At 37.6% G+C, this 17,529-nt stretch overlaps 1 protein-coding gene across 2 annotated transcripts in view; it reads right to left on the minus strand.

Annotated features, from left to right (window-relative positions):
- The window catches only part of POLN (DNA polymerase nu), a 109,317-nt gene that overhangs the window by 49,066 nt on the left and 42,722 nt on the right, over positions 1-17,529 (minus strand). For both annotated transcript variants that reach the window (XM_027889073.1, XM_027889074.1), the window contains 3 exons: positions 7,445-7,502; positions 5,890-5,967; positions 5,353-5,467 (listed from right to left, as the gene is read on the minus strand). In XM_027889073.1, coding sequence (XP_027744874.1) covers positions 5,353-5,467; positions 5,890-5,967; positions 7,445-7,502 — 251 coding nt within the window. The remainder of the gene's footprint in view (positions 1-5,352; positions 5,468-5,889; positions 5,968-7,444; positions 7,503-17,529) is intronic.

Consider the following 17,529-nt stretch of genomic DNA (forward strand, 5'->3'; position numbering starts at 1 on the left):
GGACCACAAGGTAGGTTGGCATCCTCCAAGATCACACAGAAGTGGGACTGCTGTCCAAAATAAACAAACAAAACAAAACAAAAAACCCCAACACAAAAACAATCAATCCCAAGCCACCCTAAAACAGCAAAAAAAAAAAAAAATTGAGTTCAGAATTAAAACCAACATGGAAGTACTCACTATTCTATTTAGAGTACTCAGGTGAGAGTTATAAATATTTGATTTTTGTCCCTGTAGCTACTATTAACAAACAGAATTAAACAATCACTAAGTAAAATCTAATAATCTCCCAAATGGGACTGAACTAAAGAAATCTCTTTTTCAACTGAATGTTCTAAGCAATCTGCAATAAAATCACAGTTCCATAAAAAGACAGTTGTGAGAGAGACTGAGAAATTGCCTCAGCTATCCTTGGCAATATCTGTCTAATTGTCTCATTCCTTCCAGTGATGGAAATTGCACAGCCTTTACAGATAACCCATCTCCAAATTTATTGTCTGTAGTATTCAAAAGACTTAACTGAAACATCTCTTATAACACTGTGAGCCAACTCTCTACCCAACTCTCTGCAACAACCCCTATATATTTGAAGATTTTTATCACGTGTTTTTTAGATCTTATCTTTTCTCATTTAAAAAAATCCAACTATTTCAACTTTACAATACTTGCTGAACAGACTCTCAGGTGCAACATAAAAAGTCTGGCCTTGCTTGGTGTTTTCCTGCGAGGAGACAGTGGAATACTCTAAGATTTACCAGGTTGAATGGAGGTTTCTAAGCACCCAATTCTTATAAAACAAAATCTGAGCCACAGCCTCTTGAAAACAGTGAGTCCGGCTCAATTTTTTTCGAGGAACACTACCTATCTAGCAGGTACAGAGTCTGGACCACAGGTGTCCTTGTCATTCTGTTCCAGCTTTCTAAGAGGAGCTCAAATGCAAACTTCTTCGATGAGAATGTTTCATTAACTTCTCTTAGGTGGCTCTGTGGTCCACCCAGAGCCTTTTCCACACTCTGAGATGCACATTTTGGCACTAAATACAGAGCCTGGCAACCCAACATTGGGGTTTGTGTTCTATTTCAGGTTCAAGAACCTAAAATATAGGACATAAATATAATTTGCAGATATCAGAGATGTCTGTAGCAAACACTGGAACACAATGACAACATCCCCAAGGTTAAAATGACTAAGCCAGTTCAGTGCCATAAAATATAGTTGAATTTGTATGGCCAGGTGGCCCTCAGGACCCTGTGCTCTGCTGGATGCAGCTGAACCTGTCACCATTGGGGATCTCCAGTACTCTGATACGGATTCCAAAGAAACAGAGGAAAGGCCTTGGCCAAATATTTTAAGTATAGCTTAATGCTTGAGTCATAGGGACCCTGAAGCAGTACTGTCCCACTTCAGGAAAGCACTCAGGAAGGAAAGTAGGCCTAAGTCAAATAGGATGAAATCACGTATTTATGGTGTGCTTAAGTGCTTACCTAAATCAAGATACTTCTCCTAGATTTTGACCCAATATGGTCAATATGAATGTATACTATGATGGAGGAACAATGACCTGCTGAGATGGGTGACAAAAGAACAGTTCGAAAGAGGTGGGTAATCATTGAACCTCTGATTCAGAAATAAATCACAGACTACCTAAAAGACTGCAAACTTCATTTTCAGCATCTATCTTTGAAAGTGATTTTAAGATATGATCATCAACAGCATTTTACATACAATTATTTATTTTTCATTTATTGTTTAAAAGCTACATTAAAGAAGTGAGAGCAATTTCCTTCTGAGATGTGTTGTCATTTGGATGTCTAGTGCCAGTTAGGTGCCTTAGCTGGTCAGACAGATGCCAGGACAGCTCTTGTCACCTTCAGCACTGGGAGGATGATTTGGATTTAAAAGGACTATAACTCTCACAGGGCATCAAGACAATATAACACAAGGTGATCTTGCAGGTAGCTGGAATCCATGATATTGCAAATTTTCAAAAGTTTAGGCAAGCTTTGAAACTCTGTCACGTGTTCAGTAGCAAGTATGTCATTAACACAAAGGATTCTTGGTATTCTTGTAATAGCAGGTGCTGACCTGTCTTTTAAGGATTTCTCTTCATAAGCTGTAACACAATAATCACTGTGAGATAATTTTGGTAATGTCTCACAATCATCATCACAGAGACAGGAGAACAGCAGGAACAGTACTAAGCACATACGAGTGAACATTAACATCTATTTATATCATCTTATTTTTAGCTGGGGTAACTATGTTAGATGACCAGAAAATATTTTGGCTGTACAAGGCAGAGATGAGCAACCTGGTCAAGCGCAAGATCTCCCTGTCCATGGCCAGGGGGTGCAGTAGATGATCTTTAACAGCCCCTATCCAAACCAAACCCCTTCTGTAGTAGTCAACTGCAGCTTCTGGGGGTTTTATCTGAACAGCAATTTCAAGGCAGTTCTGCCAAAGAGAACACACAATACTTAGAAAACTGCCTACAGCAAACAGGTGAGCACAGTGCAGGGAAGCCCGGAGTGGTGGAGGCTGTGTCACTCCTGAAATGAGCTGTCTCTGTGAGTTCTCCACAGGAGCACAAGATCTCAGCACAACCTTATGGAGAGGTTGCATCTCAGCTGGGTTAATGGGTTGGCTGTGGTGTTCCACGTTACACTGAATTTAAGCATGGAAGTTAGTACCTCCACTCAGCCTTTTACTGTAAACACAGGCTGACACATCCTGATGCACCTCTGCCCTGCACTGTTGACCAGTGTAAAGCTTCCATATGAATAATGTCTAATAGAAACAAGGATCCAACAGGTTTCCAAGAGGGATGCATCTTTAAGGTCCCAGGGATAGGCTGAGTCACAGTACAGCATGCCTAATCAAATTATGGAAGGAAAGCTTTTACACATAAGAGATCTTAATTCAATCAGAAACTCATAGAGCTCACCTCTTTGCAGAAACTGCCCACCATGTGTATTTGTTGCCAAATGCTATAAAAAGCCTGTAAAGGTTTTCCAAAAGGTTGGATTGCAGATAGAAGGTTTAACGTGAAGGGCAGATAAGGAATGGAGTTACATTTTTGTGGAGAAGCCATGAAGCTTAGAAAAAAAAGTGAATAAACCGGTATAAAACTTGGCTGGATTCTGGAGTGTGGCTCAGATTTCTGTCCAAAAATATATTCCTTTCTATTTGATGACGTAACATTCATCAGTCTAAGGATTTCTAGGTACAGAAATCCTGCTGAAAGATACCAACTGACATGCATTCAGAAGCTGAAATGCTATCAGACATTAGCACTATCTCAGTTTTTTTTTTCTGAAAGGGAGCTTCACGAACAAATTCATTCTTTATAGATCTCTTAGAGAAAAAAACTTTCTTTGTCAAGGTTTTCTAATTGTCCAAAATATGTTAGAAAATATTTAGAAATAACAACAACATGCAATTCCTTCAAACAGAACAAAATATTTGCTATGTCCCTTACTACGTCACTTGCTCAGATTTTAAAGGATTAAGACCCAGAGAAAACCAGGAGACCAAGAGGAGATAAAAGGTTTGTTGTTTATTTTGCTTTTCTCATAACTTGTTCTAATATCAACAGAGCGGAATCAACTACAATGAAGTCAACTAACTAATTGTTGGTCATGAAGATTTTATTTATCAATAGTGGACTATGAGAGATGAATAAGTATCTGGAATAGGAAAGTATCTGTGAAGCCTGTAACTTTATGAATTCTCTTTGGTGCTCAAGAAATTAAGGACAAAATTTAAAACTCCAAGGTGAATTCACTAGGAGCTGATCCAAGAGGAGGAATTCAATTTGTCAGAACAAATACAGATGCCTACATTTGAGCTGGCCACCCCAGAGCTACTTTATTCTCAACAGTGAGAAGTCACTTTTAAGGTGCAATTGATCTTACTACACAGGGGACATCAACAATAGGTCAAATGAATCTCTCCAAGTACATGACAAACGTCCAAGGTTAGGTGAGATTAAACACACCCTTCATGCTTCTGTGATTAATAACAGTCATATAATAGATTCGACAAAAGAGTTTCTTCCAAGCATTAGCTTTCCTGAAGCTTAAGAGGAGAGTCAACAGAATCATTATGTAATGATTTTGCAGACACACCGTGACAATTCTGTCTGATAAAAATATTTGCCTGTAATATTTCATTAAATGTAAAGTTACCGTGCAGCAACTGTGAGAGGTTGACGGCTGCCAAGAGCTGTGAGGTTGCTGAATAGAATGGTATTTCTGGAGCCATGCCCAGAGTTGAGACAAAATTTGACTCATCTTCATGCATACATTTCCAACAAACCACCGAACTAAAATAAGGATTTAACCCCATCACGAGGTTCCAGTGATATCATTAAGAGCTAAGAATTTATTACAGGATCAATAGAAGCTTTTGTGGTCTTGAGTCGTGTTCTCCCAGAATGCACTGATTGAGTTGCTGGTAGCATATAGGATAATTATAATTTGAGCTCCATTTTGTTTCTTGGTAAGCCTTCAGAGCATATTAGAAAATATGTCCCATCCCTGGAAGTGTTCAAGGCCAGGTTGGATGGGGGTTTGAGCAACCTGGTCTAGACTGGAAGGTGTCCCTGCCCATGGCAGGGTGTTGAAACTAGATGGTTTTTAATGTCCCTTCAAACACAAGACATTCTAGGATTCTAAGATTCTTTGAACTACTGAAGTGGGTAGGAAATACTGTGGTTGGGAAAGCTATGTCTGCAAATATTTAAAAACTGTAAGATAAGAACCGAGCTGAATCAATAACACCCATTTTTGCTTTCATTTTCAGCTAACAATCTTCCCACAAGAAATGGAGATAAAAAGATAAGAAAGGGGGAACAAAGAGAAAATGAGAACATTGCATGACATTTACATGACTTCACTCTGTTTAAACAGCTTTATGTTACAGCATTTTATTCAATCTTTTTCTGTCCTGCCTAAACTACAAGCTTCTTGACGTCTATCCTGTCACTTCTTGAACGCTCAGGCACTTTTGAGCACAAGGGGAGTCCCGGTCTCAAGTAAGATTTTTAGGTATCATCATCATATGAACAACAATAAGAAACCCCTTCAACAGCCAAGCATCTAACAGTACCTCTTTATTTTTGATAGTTAGTCTTTTGATCTGAATGCTGAAGAAATCAGTAAAGAATAATCTGGATATGGAGATAAGAATTTTTTTTCTTTTAAATTACTACTTTTCCCATGTCATCCATACATGATAAAACAGATACTGTAGCAAAATACAGTCTTTTGTTATTACACAGTAATACAACAGTTTAGGTTATACTAAATATTTTGTGCAATTACTACTAAAATATGCAACATTTATTCTTACCACTGAGAAGCCAGTGTGGAAAATATATCGGTGATTTCAGGTTCTTGGAACAGTTTCAAAAGTTCTGGTTCAGATGATAAGTCAGCAAGGATCCTTAACTCAATGTGAGAAAAATCTAGAAAACAGAGTGTTGAAATGAATCTATTGCTCTAAAATAAAATCATACCTGCATTTTAATCAAACTGTCACAAATTAAAACGTCAGCCTGGAGTGTTCAATCATTTCCTCATGCTCAAAAAAGACAAATGCCTGTAAGAAGCTCGTCCTGAAGAAGTTACATCCTAGCTATGGGTCACAAGGTGCCTGATTCCTTCATTATCTTCAAGTGCCAATTAATCTTATTAGCTCTTTGTTTCTAATGACAAGGCTTAAATATCATCCAGTTCTGAAGCATACTAAGGAGTACACATCATATAACAATATTAACTGATACTAAGGGATTTGACAACCTTGTAAAATATGTCATCCAAAGGAGAGGGGAAAAAGAGGTGACAGAACTGCGAATATTAATGAGAATAATGACACAGACTATCTCACCTGCTGCTAAAAATGTACATCCTTTTTTTGAAACAAACAGTGTTCTTGGGGAAATAGTTACTATGTCCTCTTCCTTTCCTAGAGAAGAGATAGACATTTAAGTCCCAAACACCAGTCCAAAAATACTGTGTTGCAAACCATAGGAGGCTACAAATGACTTACTGAACACACAACTAACACCACAGAAATGGCAGTGCAAGAAACCCTGCAGAGTACAAACTGCCAGCATCACAATCATTTCTGTGTGTCAGTCATGTACAACTTTATCTCCACCATACTCATCCTCGCAGTACAGCTTACTTCCTTCATCAAATCCAAACCCTTCCCAAAACACGAGGTAACAAATATCTACAATAATTCACCTAATAAAGGAGGCATTCATAAAGAAGGGTCTATAAAAATGAACTAAACAAATGTATTTTATCTTTGAACATGCTGCAGCCATGTGTTAATAATCAAATTCTGAGTTACAGGTGGTAGGGGAATATGATACTGAGAACATACAGCTGTCAAAGGCATCCAGATTGTAATGATAGAAATCCTCAATAATATCATGAAGAAATAATGTACATTGACAAGGTACTAGAAACTGAGGGCATCCTGGGAATACCACTTCATTTGGAGTAGAGAAGGATGGTAGTTTGAAATGTCACAGAATTAATCTAGTCAACATAAAAGCGGGGGAAAAAAGTGTGTCTTGATACAGGAAATACTGATAAACACATTTTTGAGAAGCACATATTATATAGGTTCATTAACAAAATTTCCAGGAAGTTTCATGTGCCACAGTTATTTCTGGCACCTCAGGTTTATACAGCCCCTGCTCACTCAGTTTTTTATAACAACTTTAAAAAAGGCTTGTAAAAATGAACCGTGTGGATAAAATAAAGCTACTGTCGAAATTTTACATTATCTTCCCTAGCCTCCTGTTTTATGATCTGTGTTATTTCCAAAGCAGGGAGGGAATAGCTGTGAAAAGGCAAAGCCTGCCCTAAGCTGAGAATCAAGCACCACAATGAGCAGCATTGCCCAGCTGTGGCTGCAGGAGCTCAAGGAGAGTTTATGTTCCAAAATACCTCTCTTATACTTTAATCTGCTGTTGTGTGGTTCTCTCTTTATCACCTGGCTCAAATCTGCTTCAGTTAACAAAAACAACACACCTGACTAACTATTGGTGTTCAGTTGTATGATTAAAATGGTCCAGGTTTAACACCTCCTCAGGCAAAGCCTCATGAGCTGAACACACACAAAATCATCCCTAGGATATTTAAGGGATTTAAGATACATAATTCATCTGGAAAAAGAAACAGTGAGGTAGCTGAAGGAAAGAAAAAATAAAATCTAGAGGTTTGTAACTATTTCGATCAGTGCTGAAATAGCAAATTTGTTTTCAGGAACAACCAGCAGAAGTTATCAGTTTAAATGATAATGTATAACCAAGCATCAATCATCTATTCTCTTCTTTAATGATGGAGCTATTTGTCTGCTTTGAAATATAACTCAGTAAAATAATAAGATAAAACTGTCTTTTCATTTAAAAAACCCCACATTTTACCTTTTATGTACTGTTTCTTTGTAATTCTAACTGGATGTTTAGAGATACCTTGAATGTTCTACAAATAAGAAAAAAAAATGCTTAGTAAGTGAAAGTTTATGAAAATATGTTTTTGAACAGTTTAAAAGCAGCAAAAGAGCATTAGTGATACTAATGCAAACAAGTTTTTCCCATATATTAAATAAGATTAACCCCTACACCTTTCAAAGGAATATTCACACTCTGCATCTACAGTCACTTTGGAATATTTGCTCTTCCTTGAAAACTGGAAGTTCGTAACAACAATTTCTCACTGGGGGTCTTTCCAAAACCTTATTTCTGGATGCACTATGGAAGATAATTATTAATCAGATAAAAATAATTTTCTTATTATTTTAATCTGTGTTTTTTAGGTACAGTGCGTTACTTTCAAGAAAGGAACACATGTGAATCCTGCCTTAAGGCTAAGGGAACAGAATATTCTTCAGCCTCTAGAAATTTTTCCAATATCTATTCCCCCTTCTTTTGAAATGCATCATAAAATAAATAAGGAACTCTTTTGTGACTACAGCACATCAGCCCAGATTAAAACTGAGAGCCAAGTTTATCAACCAACATGTACGAGTAGGAATAGCAGAAGATTTTCCTTTCAATATCCGAGTTCACACCCCCCCAGTAAAGCAGAAAAGAGACACAGCACAGCTCCCTTCTGTTATTTTGTGTCATTATGCCTCTTCATCTAGAAAGGTTACAAACAAGAGCTTAAGTGTATCAAGCTCTGATTTTGTGATTCCACGCAATTAATTTGCAAGTGGTTCAGGAATTAGATGAACATAATAACACTATGTCATACTGGGAGTTCAGGGGGTGGGAATAGTGCTGTATGATTTCCAAATCAGAATGATCATTTTCTATGCAACTTTGAACTCAAAACTGTTATTTTAAACTTAAGAGGGATGTAATCAGACAGCAAAAGCTATTGAAATTTAAAGCAGAAGTAAAAGAACAGAATTCCCAAACCAGAACAGTATCATTTCTAGTCTTAGTATCGTCCTTAGAGAAGTACAATTAAATGTATTAAAGCTGAACATCTGCCAGAGCAAGATACAGAGAGAAACAAAGGAAACTACTCCATAATATACAGAATATTTTCACAGTATGGGAAAAAACCAGGAACACTGCTCTCAATCCATCAATACAAAGTGCACAAAACTAACATTCCTATTGGCAACGGTTGATTTCCATGGATAAGCTGGGGAGAATCAGTGCTTTTTCACATGAATAAATACGCAGTGTAAGTGGCCATGGTAGATTCTCAAAAGTTCAGAAAATTAAGTCCTCTATTAGGTATCTGGACCTGAATATGGGAGACTAACTTTACACACATGTAAAAAAAAAAACCCACAACATTTTAGTTTAGAATCATTCTGACAGTAGAGATAATTGTATGGACTTTTCATTGGGGTCTACATTGGTATTGTGACATGCACTCTGTTGGATAACTTCGAGCACAGGTAGGAGTTATTTACAGTTTACTCTCACTGATTATTGCTCCTTATCTCCTTCGCTTCAACATCCTAAACAAAGTGGTGTTTCAAAATCTATCTACAACATAAATCGCTATATTTGCTATCTTGTTTTCATTGAGAGCATATGCACAAAGTCTGCTTCCAATGCAATTTTAAAAGTGTTACTAATAATTCTGAAAAACACTAGTAATTGCAAGTGCAAAATGTCCTTTCACTTGTAAATTAGTTAACAACTCATGATTTGAATAAATCTGCAGAAAAGAGGTAGCTCAAGAAACATGAAAGTTGTAATGCTCAACTCTAAGCTACTGGAATAGCTTATCACATTCCTCTCATCTAATTTTGGATGTCTTTAGGCAAGTGGTTGGTCTAAACTATCTGTCTAGAATCCTTCTACAGCCAGTAGACAAGGACAGGAATCTCCAGTGGGTAGCTCAATCTATCTGTATAAGACTTGGAGGTGACATATTCTAAGATTTAGATCATCAAACTTGATGAGATAAACTTACTCTGGGTATTTAAAAGAATAAAGAAATATGGAGACAATCTCACAAAAGCCTTCCAAATACGAAGCTTTGCTTTGCTTGAGTCAGGTGACTGTTTTATTGTATCAGATGTGGAAAACTAATGTGGCTTTGATAAATGATTATTAGCACCTTGCACATAATACAGCCTGTATTTTTGCTTTTAAGTATTTATTTCAAGTATTTATGCAAAACTTCCACAGATCCAATTTGAGATCTCATAGTTATCCCTTATTTGTTAGAAAAGGACACATTCACATCTTGCTGGGAGTTACAGAGAAACAAAAGTGCTCTCTCTGAAAAATCGTGCTACAACAGACAAATAAGAATATACTTGAAACAGTGTGATGGAAAATCTGGTTATGAAAGTTAACTATTAATACTTCTCCTCATTGTTTTTGAGTGAGGGGGAAAAAACCCATTAAGCTATTATAGTAGATGATTAACAAGAAGACTCTAGCATTATTTAACAAGAAGACTCTAGCATTATTAAAAAAAATATTAAAAAACATGTAAAAACCAACACCATAATCGAGAATTAATTTACAGACCCCTCAATTGATAGAAGGATAGATGAAGCCACGGTCCCAGTTTCAACTATGTTTGAAAGACTGTGATGATCACGGGAGATTTTTGAATGCTGGAAGAAGGCAACTGTCACTCCTTTCTTCCATGAGGGCGAGAAGGAAGATGCAGAAAACTACAGGCCAATCAGCCTCTCCTCAGTTCCCAGGAAGATGATGAAGCAAATAATCCTAGAAAACATCTGCAAACATATTAAAGTCGAGTAGATGGCCTGGGGTAGTCAGCACAAACTTAGAAAGGGGAAATCGTGCTTACCCAACGCCAGCCTCCTGCGATGCAGTGACCAGCTCTGTGGACGCAGGGACAGCAGCAGGTGTTGTTTACCTTGACTCCAGCAAGGCTTTCAAAACAATCGCTCATAAAAGCCTCAGAGAAGCTGATGAAGTGCAAGTTAGATAAGTGGACAGCGAGGTGGTCTGAAACCTGGCTGAACTGCTGGGTTCAAAGGGCTTTGGTGAGCAGCTGGAGCCCCACAAAGAGCAGCTGGAGGCCAGTCCCTACCGGGGCACCCCAGTAGCAAACACTGCCCAACACCTCCACCAGCAACCTGGATGGCAGGGCTGAGTGCAACCTCAGCAAGACAGCAGGCAATCCAAACCCCTGGGGAGTGCTTGATACGTCAGGTAAGTGATTCAGAGGGACCTCAAGAATCTGGTGAAATGGGTTATCAGGAGCCCACAGAGTTCACAGTCTGGAAAGGAGTTTTGCAGAAAAGGACCTGTGGATCCTGGTGAAGAACAAGTTGAACTTGAACCAGCAATGAGCTTTTGTACGCAGGAAGGCCAAGAGAATCCTGGGCTGCATCAGGAAGTGCAGCACCAGCAGGTCAAGAGGCTTCACTCAGAATGCCTGGTGGAAGGGTTTAAAGAATATGGAGCCAGATTCTTCCCACTGATGCCCAACGACAGGACAAAAAGCGCCAATCAGAAACAATTACAGAAAATTCCATTTAAACATAAGAAAAAAATTTTCTACTGTACCAGTGGTCTAAGAGTAGGGGAAGAGGCTGCCCAGAGAAGTTGTGAAGCCTCCATCCTTGGAGATATTCAAACCCTCACTAGACATGGTCCTGAGAAACCTGCTCTAGTGGGCACTGCTTTGAGCAGGGGAGGTTACTCTAGACAATCTCCAGCAGTCCTGACAAAATTCAATGATTTTGTGATTCTAGGATTCTGTTTTTATAGCGTCACTGTAATTAATTAAATTATCCATCCCAGTGACAGCCTATTGCTTTCTCTCTACCTCACAAGATTTCTGAATGAGATAGAATTGAAGTCTTCAATGGTATGAGGCAGTGGAAAGCCATAGGACAACTCTGGTTGCAAGCAAATTTTAAGGAAATATATATTTATATATATAAAAATTACAGTGGTTGAATCTCAGATCATGACTGGTGGAAAGCTGTAGCCTTTACATTTTCACCATTTTGTTGTCAGTAAAGCCCTTTTCTTTCTCCTCCACTACAAGTACTAAATGATTAAAGATTAAATTTGGTAAGAGAGTTACCAAACTTAGAGGGAAAAAAGCACTGAATCTGATCTGCACTTAAGTCACTTTGGGTATGACAAACATGACTGGCTGTCTTCTTCCCGAGTGTCCAATGCTGACACCTTTCTTTGGCAATGGAACTGCCACACAGGGACCTGGCACTCCATCAATTCATCACCTCTTCTACAATTTCAGTTACTTAACACATTTTCCCAGCATCTAGATGGTTGTTGGATCACTGTTTTTTAGCTAAACCCTTCAGAAGACACCATGCTGGAAAAAAAGCTGGCATGGCAGAAAAAAACAAATCTCACTAGGAACACTAGATTAAGACTGTACATGTTGAAAAACAGACTGATGATTTCTTTCCTCCTACCTCCATAATCATTTTTTTTTTTTTTGCCACTATAATCCATCCTCACTGACAATCCTGGTGTATCCTGGTGTATCTACTGTTTTAGCACAAAACTAGAAACCTGTTTTCTTGGGTTTGAAAATGCTTTTATTAAAAGATATTCTACTTTTGTCTGTTGTTTCAGGTGAAGAAATGTAGATTCTTGCCTATGCTGTTGCTTGTGTACACCAGAGCTTTTCAAAAGCAACGCCAGACTTCCCTTTGGCAAAGAGACTCAGACCTGATGGACTCTTTATGTCTCTGGTAAAGCCTCACAAACACAGCTTCAAGCCTTGCAAAAAGGATGCTCTAATCCATAAGGTAATTCGCTGTATTCAAGGAGAGTAGAATTATCAAGGAAAACAAAACCTAATAAAAGTCAAACAAATATACAGTTTCCCAGTTTGATGAGCTTCATCTCAGTTCAGTTACACCCTCAGTTGAGCTTTCCCTTTTTGGTATCCAAAATTCTACATCCACATTTCCCACTGATTTTTTTATTCCTTCTTAGGTTGAAAACCAGTATGCTACTCTGGTTCTTTCAAAATACTACAGTATACAGATATATATTGGATACATTACCTTTGAAGTCAATGCAGTTAGACTTCATCTAATCACAGAGGCTGGTGGTGCAGTTTAATTATTTTTTACTCTGTGTCAAGTAGGTTTGTGGATCATATTGCCTATATTATAATTCTCCTTACAGTTTTTTACATGGATTCATCAAACCCATACCTCTCTCTTCCTCCTCATATATATTTTCAGCAGCATAAATTGCTATTTCTTTGAGCAATTAACCTCAGTCAACCCCAGTGACTCTCAGAATAGATGCCCATCTACGTATGCAAAGCCATCAATAGCTATATGTATATTCCTTTTTTTTTTTTAAATAGAAAATGTCTCATTAATCTACTAACTGCTCAGAGCCACATTTCTAAATACCTATGGAATGTGTCTGAAGACCTACAAACTGCAGGGAGAGGAACAAAACAATATAACAGGTACTGAAACAAATGGGAATGCACAGAGGTGGCTGTAGACTTTCCTAAGGACATTTGGTTCTGACTAATTCCCAAACTGTTCTAAGGTCTTACTAAAAAATAAGAATGGAGACAAAACCCACTACTAAGGTAAGAGTATCCATTCACAAAGGTATACAGGAAGGATGTGTCATGAGGGAAGGCTAAAACCAAGAAGGAGTTAGACCAGGTGGAGTCATCCTGTGCATGTCCTTTGATGTGGTGACTAATCCACCTGCTGTTAGTGAGGCACAGTGCCAAACACTAGAGCAAAATAAAGGAATTAATTATCGTTTTACTGTAGCCACCACCGCCAACAAATAGCAAAAACTAGTTGCATTTCTTGCAAGAAAGAATACTTACAGGGACTGTGGTCTTGTTAGATTTAATTACTCCAACAGCTGTTGCTGTAGGAAACCAATTATTTCCTCATATTTGAGAAAACCCCAAATTTTCTCTTCCATTTGAAAAAAGTTTAGAGCTGCAAAATTCTAGTTTATCTCAAGAAATGTAGCACTCCAGCAAAAAGTGGAGCATTGTGAGCCTAAAAATTTCTGGAGTTTCTCTTAGTATCTTCTTCTCCAAAGAGTTTAGGAAATTAATTAGGCTACAACTATTCTCTTTGAACAAGAACTTCACTCTACACAAAGAAACAAAAAGTAAATCCACAACATCTCTTCAATGACTCTCATTGTAATACTTCTGGAGCAGAAGTGAGACTTTGGTCTGTAAGACCAGATTTCATTACAATGATAACAGATAGGTAGAAAACAACTCCCTTGAGCTTTATATTCCATATTTCTGATTGATTTTTTTTTCTCGTAGTGGATTTTTTTCCCATTTATTTGCTTCTTCAAAATTTTTTCTACTCTTTCTTTTTCAGTTCTCTTTTCTTCCTGTATGTGGGACTGCACCTATTGACAAATTGTGCTCTCACAGCTCATGTAATCAATCTGAGAAGAAATATAAGCACAGAGTCAGTGAGCTACTTCCTTAAGCATCAACACTCTGCTTGCTCCATTGTTACAGGCCAAAGCTGCTGGAGAACTAGCAAGGAAAATTGCATTCTTGCAGGGCAGAACAAGAAGACTCTGAATTCCCAGGGCACTCACAACATCAAATTCACTCCATTTGTCTGGCATCTCCAAAGTCAGAGGCAACTCACTCATGAGAAATTACACAGTTGAAATAATTAAAACAAGCCTCTTTGGATTTCCCTTTTGGAAAATTGCCATATTTAATTATTGCCCATAGCAGCATTTATTTATAATTGTAAAGGAATAAGAAGCTATTTCTGTGACTTCTATATGAAACACAATTTGAAGACAGTCTGAAGATCTAATTTTTAAAACAGACCATGCATTTCAATAAATAGAGAAAACAGGAAAATGAACAAGGTCACAAAAGCAATTCCAGCCTGGTATGGATGTGTACTTGCATTGCTAAGCAAATCTTGACTTGTCTGAAATTGCCACCTAGTGGCTTGTTGAAAATTAAGGACATTATTTTCCCTGCCAAAAACCACAGAATCATGCAGACTTCTGGTAAAAGATTTCCTCATTTTTGGTACTAATTACCATTTTTTCAGCAGAGAACAATCATTCAAAAGTAATACATTCCCTTCTTGCCTCACCCAGCAACACAGAATTATGAAGGTTTTAGGTGTCAGACAAGTGGGAAATTTAGAAGCAATTCATCCCCTTCCCACAAGCTTAAGTAGCTTTCAAAGTGAGTACAAGGGAAGGAAAAAGAGCAACCAAAATTACTGACTTCTTTACTTCAGAGAGTTGGCCACAAGAACAGTGTATTTGATTTCCTATGACTAATCCTCTTTCTGCCCTATGCTTTGAAATTTAGACCTGGCAATGACCTCAGGGAATAAAGATGTGGCAGCGTGTGAAAAAGGACTTGGTGAGTGATTTTTAAAATGACAAAAAATAGTCTGTTTTAACTAACTTAGTGATTTGACATGTTCTGTGACAAGTTATTTTGTCAAATCATGGGTTCAGCCCAGATTCTTGGTTCTATACTGACAGATTGCTAACCTGTGCACAGCGAGCAGGGGGGTTTGTACAGACACAGCTCTTTGCATCTTTCAAGAGACAAAGACTGCTTTTGTTTCCCTTATATAAACTGATTGAATTCTATTACTTATTTTGTTTCATTTTCCTGAATGAAAATTAGAATATTAGCTCAGTTAAAATGTTCATTAATACGGGAAGCTCCAACTCTGGATGAACTCCAAGAAGATATAGTTTGGTTTTGGTGCAAAAGACAGAGCTGAGGCACAGAGATAACAACCCTTTGAGGGGCAGTTGGAGCCAGCAAATATTGTATAGTGGAAGATTAGCTACATGTTACAGCTTTAAAACAAACAGTGTCAAGGGAATATTGTCCAAAGGTACAAATACCAGACCTCTAAACACACAAAAAATGATGAGATTTCCAGGCTGGAAGAGTTTACTGTCTAAAGAAAAGATGTAACAGCTGTTTTACGAAAAGGGTAAAATTTAGCATCTCAAACAAGATTGTTCCACATACTGAGGAATTTATGGAGCATATGTTAGCAGGGAATTCCTCCTAAAAGGCTGTGAACAGGAGGCTGATGGAAGGAGTTAAAGGAAACCTAAATAAGTAAAAATCTCTTTCTTTGGTCACAGTGAGGAAAGAACAATTCCTGACTTGATTGAAGGGGTCCTTAACTGTAAGTTCCTGAGAGCCTCAGCCAGCAGATGATGGTGCTGGTACAGGAGAACTAAGGACAAAGTTGTCAGAAAAGAAAGCTGAATGTAATAGGGATGAAAAGCTGCTGAGATAATTTTCCTGAAATTCTTTGGTATGCCAATGACAGAGCTCTAGAAAATCATTACTGTGTGAAAACTGGACCACCCAAGACAAGAAGTCTCTTTTAATTTACCTAACTCCTGATATTCCCCTATAAACCATTCTCTTTTTATCATACTTTATATCATATATCATATTTATCTTCTATTTCTCTTTAAATAAACTATTTAAATACTTTTGTTATGCTAAACCATAATGAAACTGACTGAAATTAAATGAAAAAGCTGAGATCAGAATTAGACTATATTTTGTCCTTGCAAAAAGGAATTCAGACATTAGAAGAATACAGTAACACTTCTCACTCTTGGGAGTTTCTGAGAAAAGACATAACTTGTGTGTCTGAGATTTTTATTCTAATCGTCCCCTCAGAAGATAAGTTTCCAAGCTTTGAGTATTTCCTAAAGTGTGTATCTAATACCCCTTACTAATGGAGTATTTCATATGAAAAACAGAAAAACTCTTCAGGCAGAATTTCTAAAATCTTAACCAACTCACAAAACGTACAAACAGAAAACTTATTAACAAATAAGCACAGTAATATAAAGATTACATACATTTGTGCACATTGCTGAAGATTCAATCTGAGCAACTGTCTCATGTATGAGGGCAGTGAAAACAACCTCAGCAGGACACGGGCTCCATTAAATCCTCAGAGCTTACAGAGGTACAGTGACTGTGTCCAGTGGAGACATCAGGGGATGCTGCACACGCCAGTATCAGGCATAAGAAAAGTGCCCAGCCAGGAGTTGAGATGTGAATGGATAAACAGTGAAGAACAAAGATTGTGACAGACTAGGAGTGAATGGCACTAATTGTTTCTTGTAACCAAAGCACCATGTTAACATTGCTCTTAAACTATTCTAAAACTACCTGGAATCAGACTTAGTAACATCCCAAGAGATACAACAAAGTATGTAGATTAACTCCTGTAACAGAATATTTAGTAAGAGATATTACTACAATCACTTTAAAAGACCTTTGAATTCGTAACGTAGTGAAAGCTACAATCAAAACAAGTAGTTTTTTGGCAAAGAGGATGCTAATTTTGTTTCTGGTTACCTATGTGCTCCAGTCATATTCGTATTTTACAGAAAAATAACCTCTAGCTGTATTCCAGCATGGATTTCTAAAACATGATCAGGGCACAGTTTTGGCCTCTGTCTGCAGCATTCCCAAAACATTGCTCGCAAAGGCCTCTCAAAGGATGAAATGAGTCAGCAGATAATCAACTATCTTAACCAAGCCCACTCAACAGCAGTAGATGCTTAAGTATTGACAACTTAATTTATCCATAGTGTATTGAAATGTATTGTCTTCAAATTTTAATGACACAGGTGGCAATATGCAGGGCCATCATCTCTCTAGCACAGGAAAATTTTTGGAGGAACATTTTTTCTTCCGTTCTACATTTCTACAAATCTAAGCTTCTCTGAGAATTTTTTTTCCCAGAAACTAAAGGAGAGTGAAGTAGGAATTCAGCCTCCATAGTCAATCTTTCATAATGTGCTAAAAATACTTTGGCTGATACCACCCCAAGTTGTATAGAATCTTTCATTTTTGAGCTGTCAATATTAACTGCTCTGTTTATTTCTGTACTTATTTTCAGTTTGTAGAAGAAATCATGACAGACTATCTTATCCTGCATAAATAAAATGCAAGTATTTTGTGTGTTATTACTGCATAGAAACAGATTTATATGGCTACAAATTAATAATCCTAAATG

Source organism: Empidonax traillii, unplaced genomic scaffold (assembly GCF_003031625.1).
Source record: "Empidonax traillii isolate 1590-97213 ecotype Southwest subspecies unplaced genomic scaffold, ASM303162v1 scaffold250:size724861, whole genome shotgun sequence".
NCBI lineage: Eukaryota > Metazoa > Chordata > Aves > Passeriformes > Tyrannidae > Empidonax > Empidonax traillii.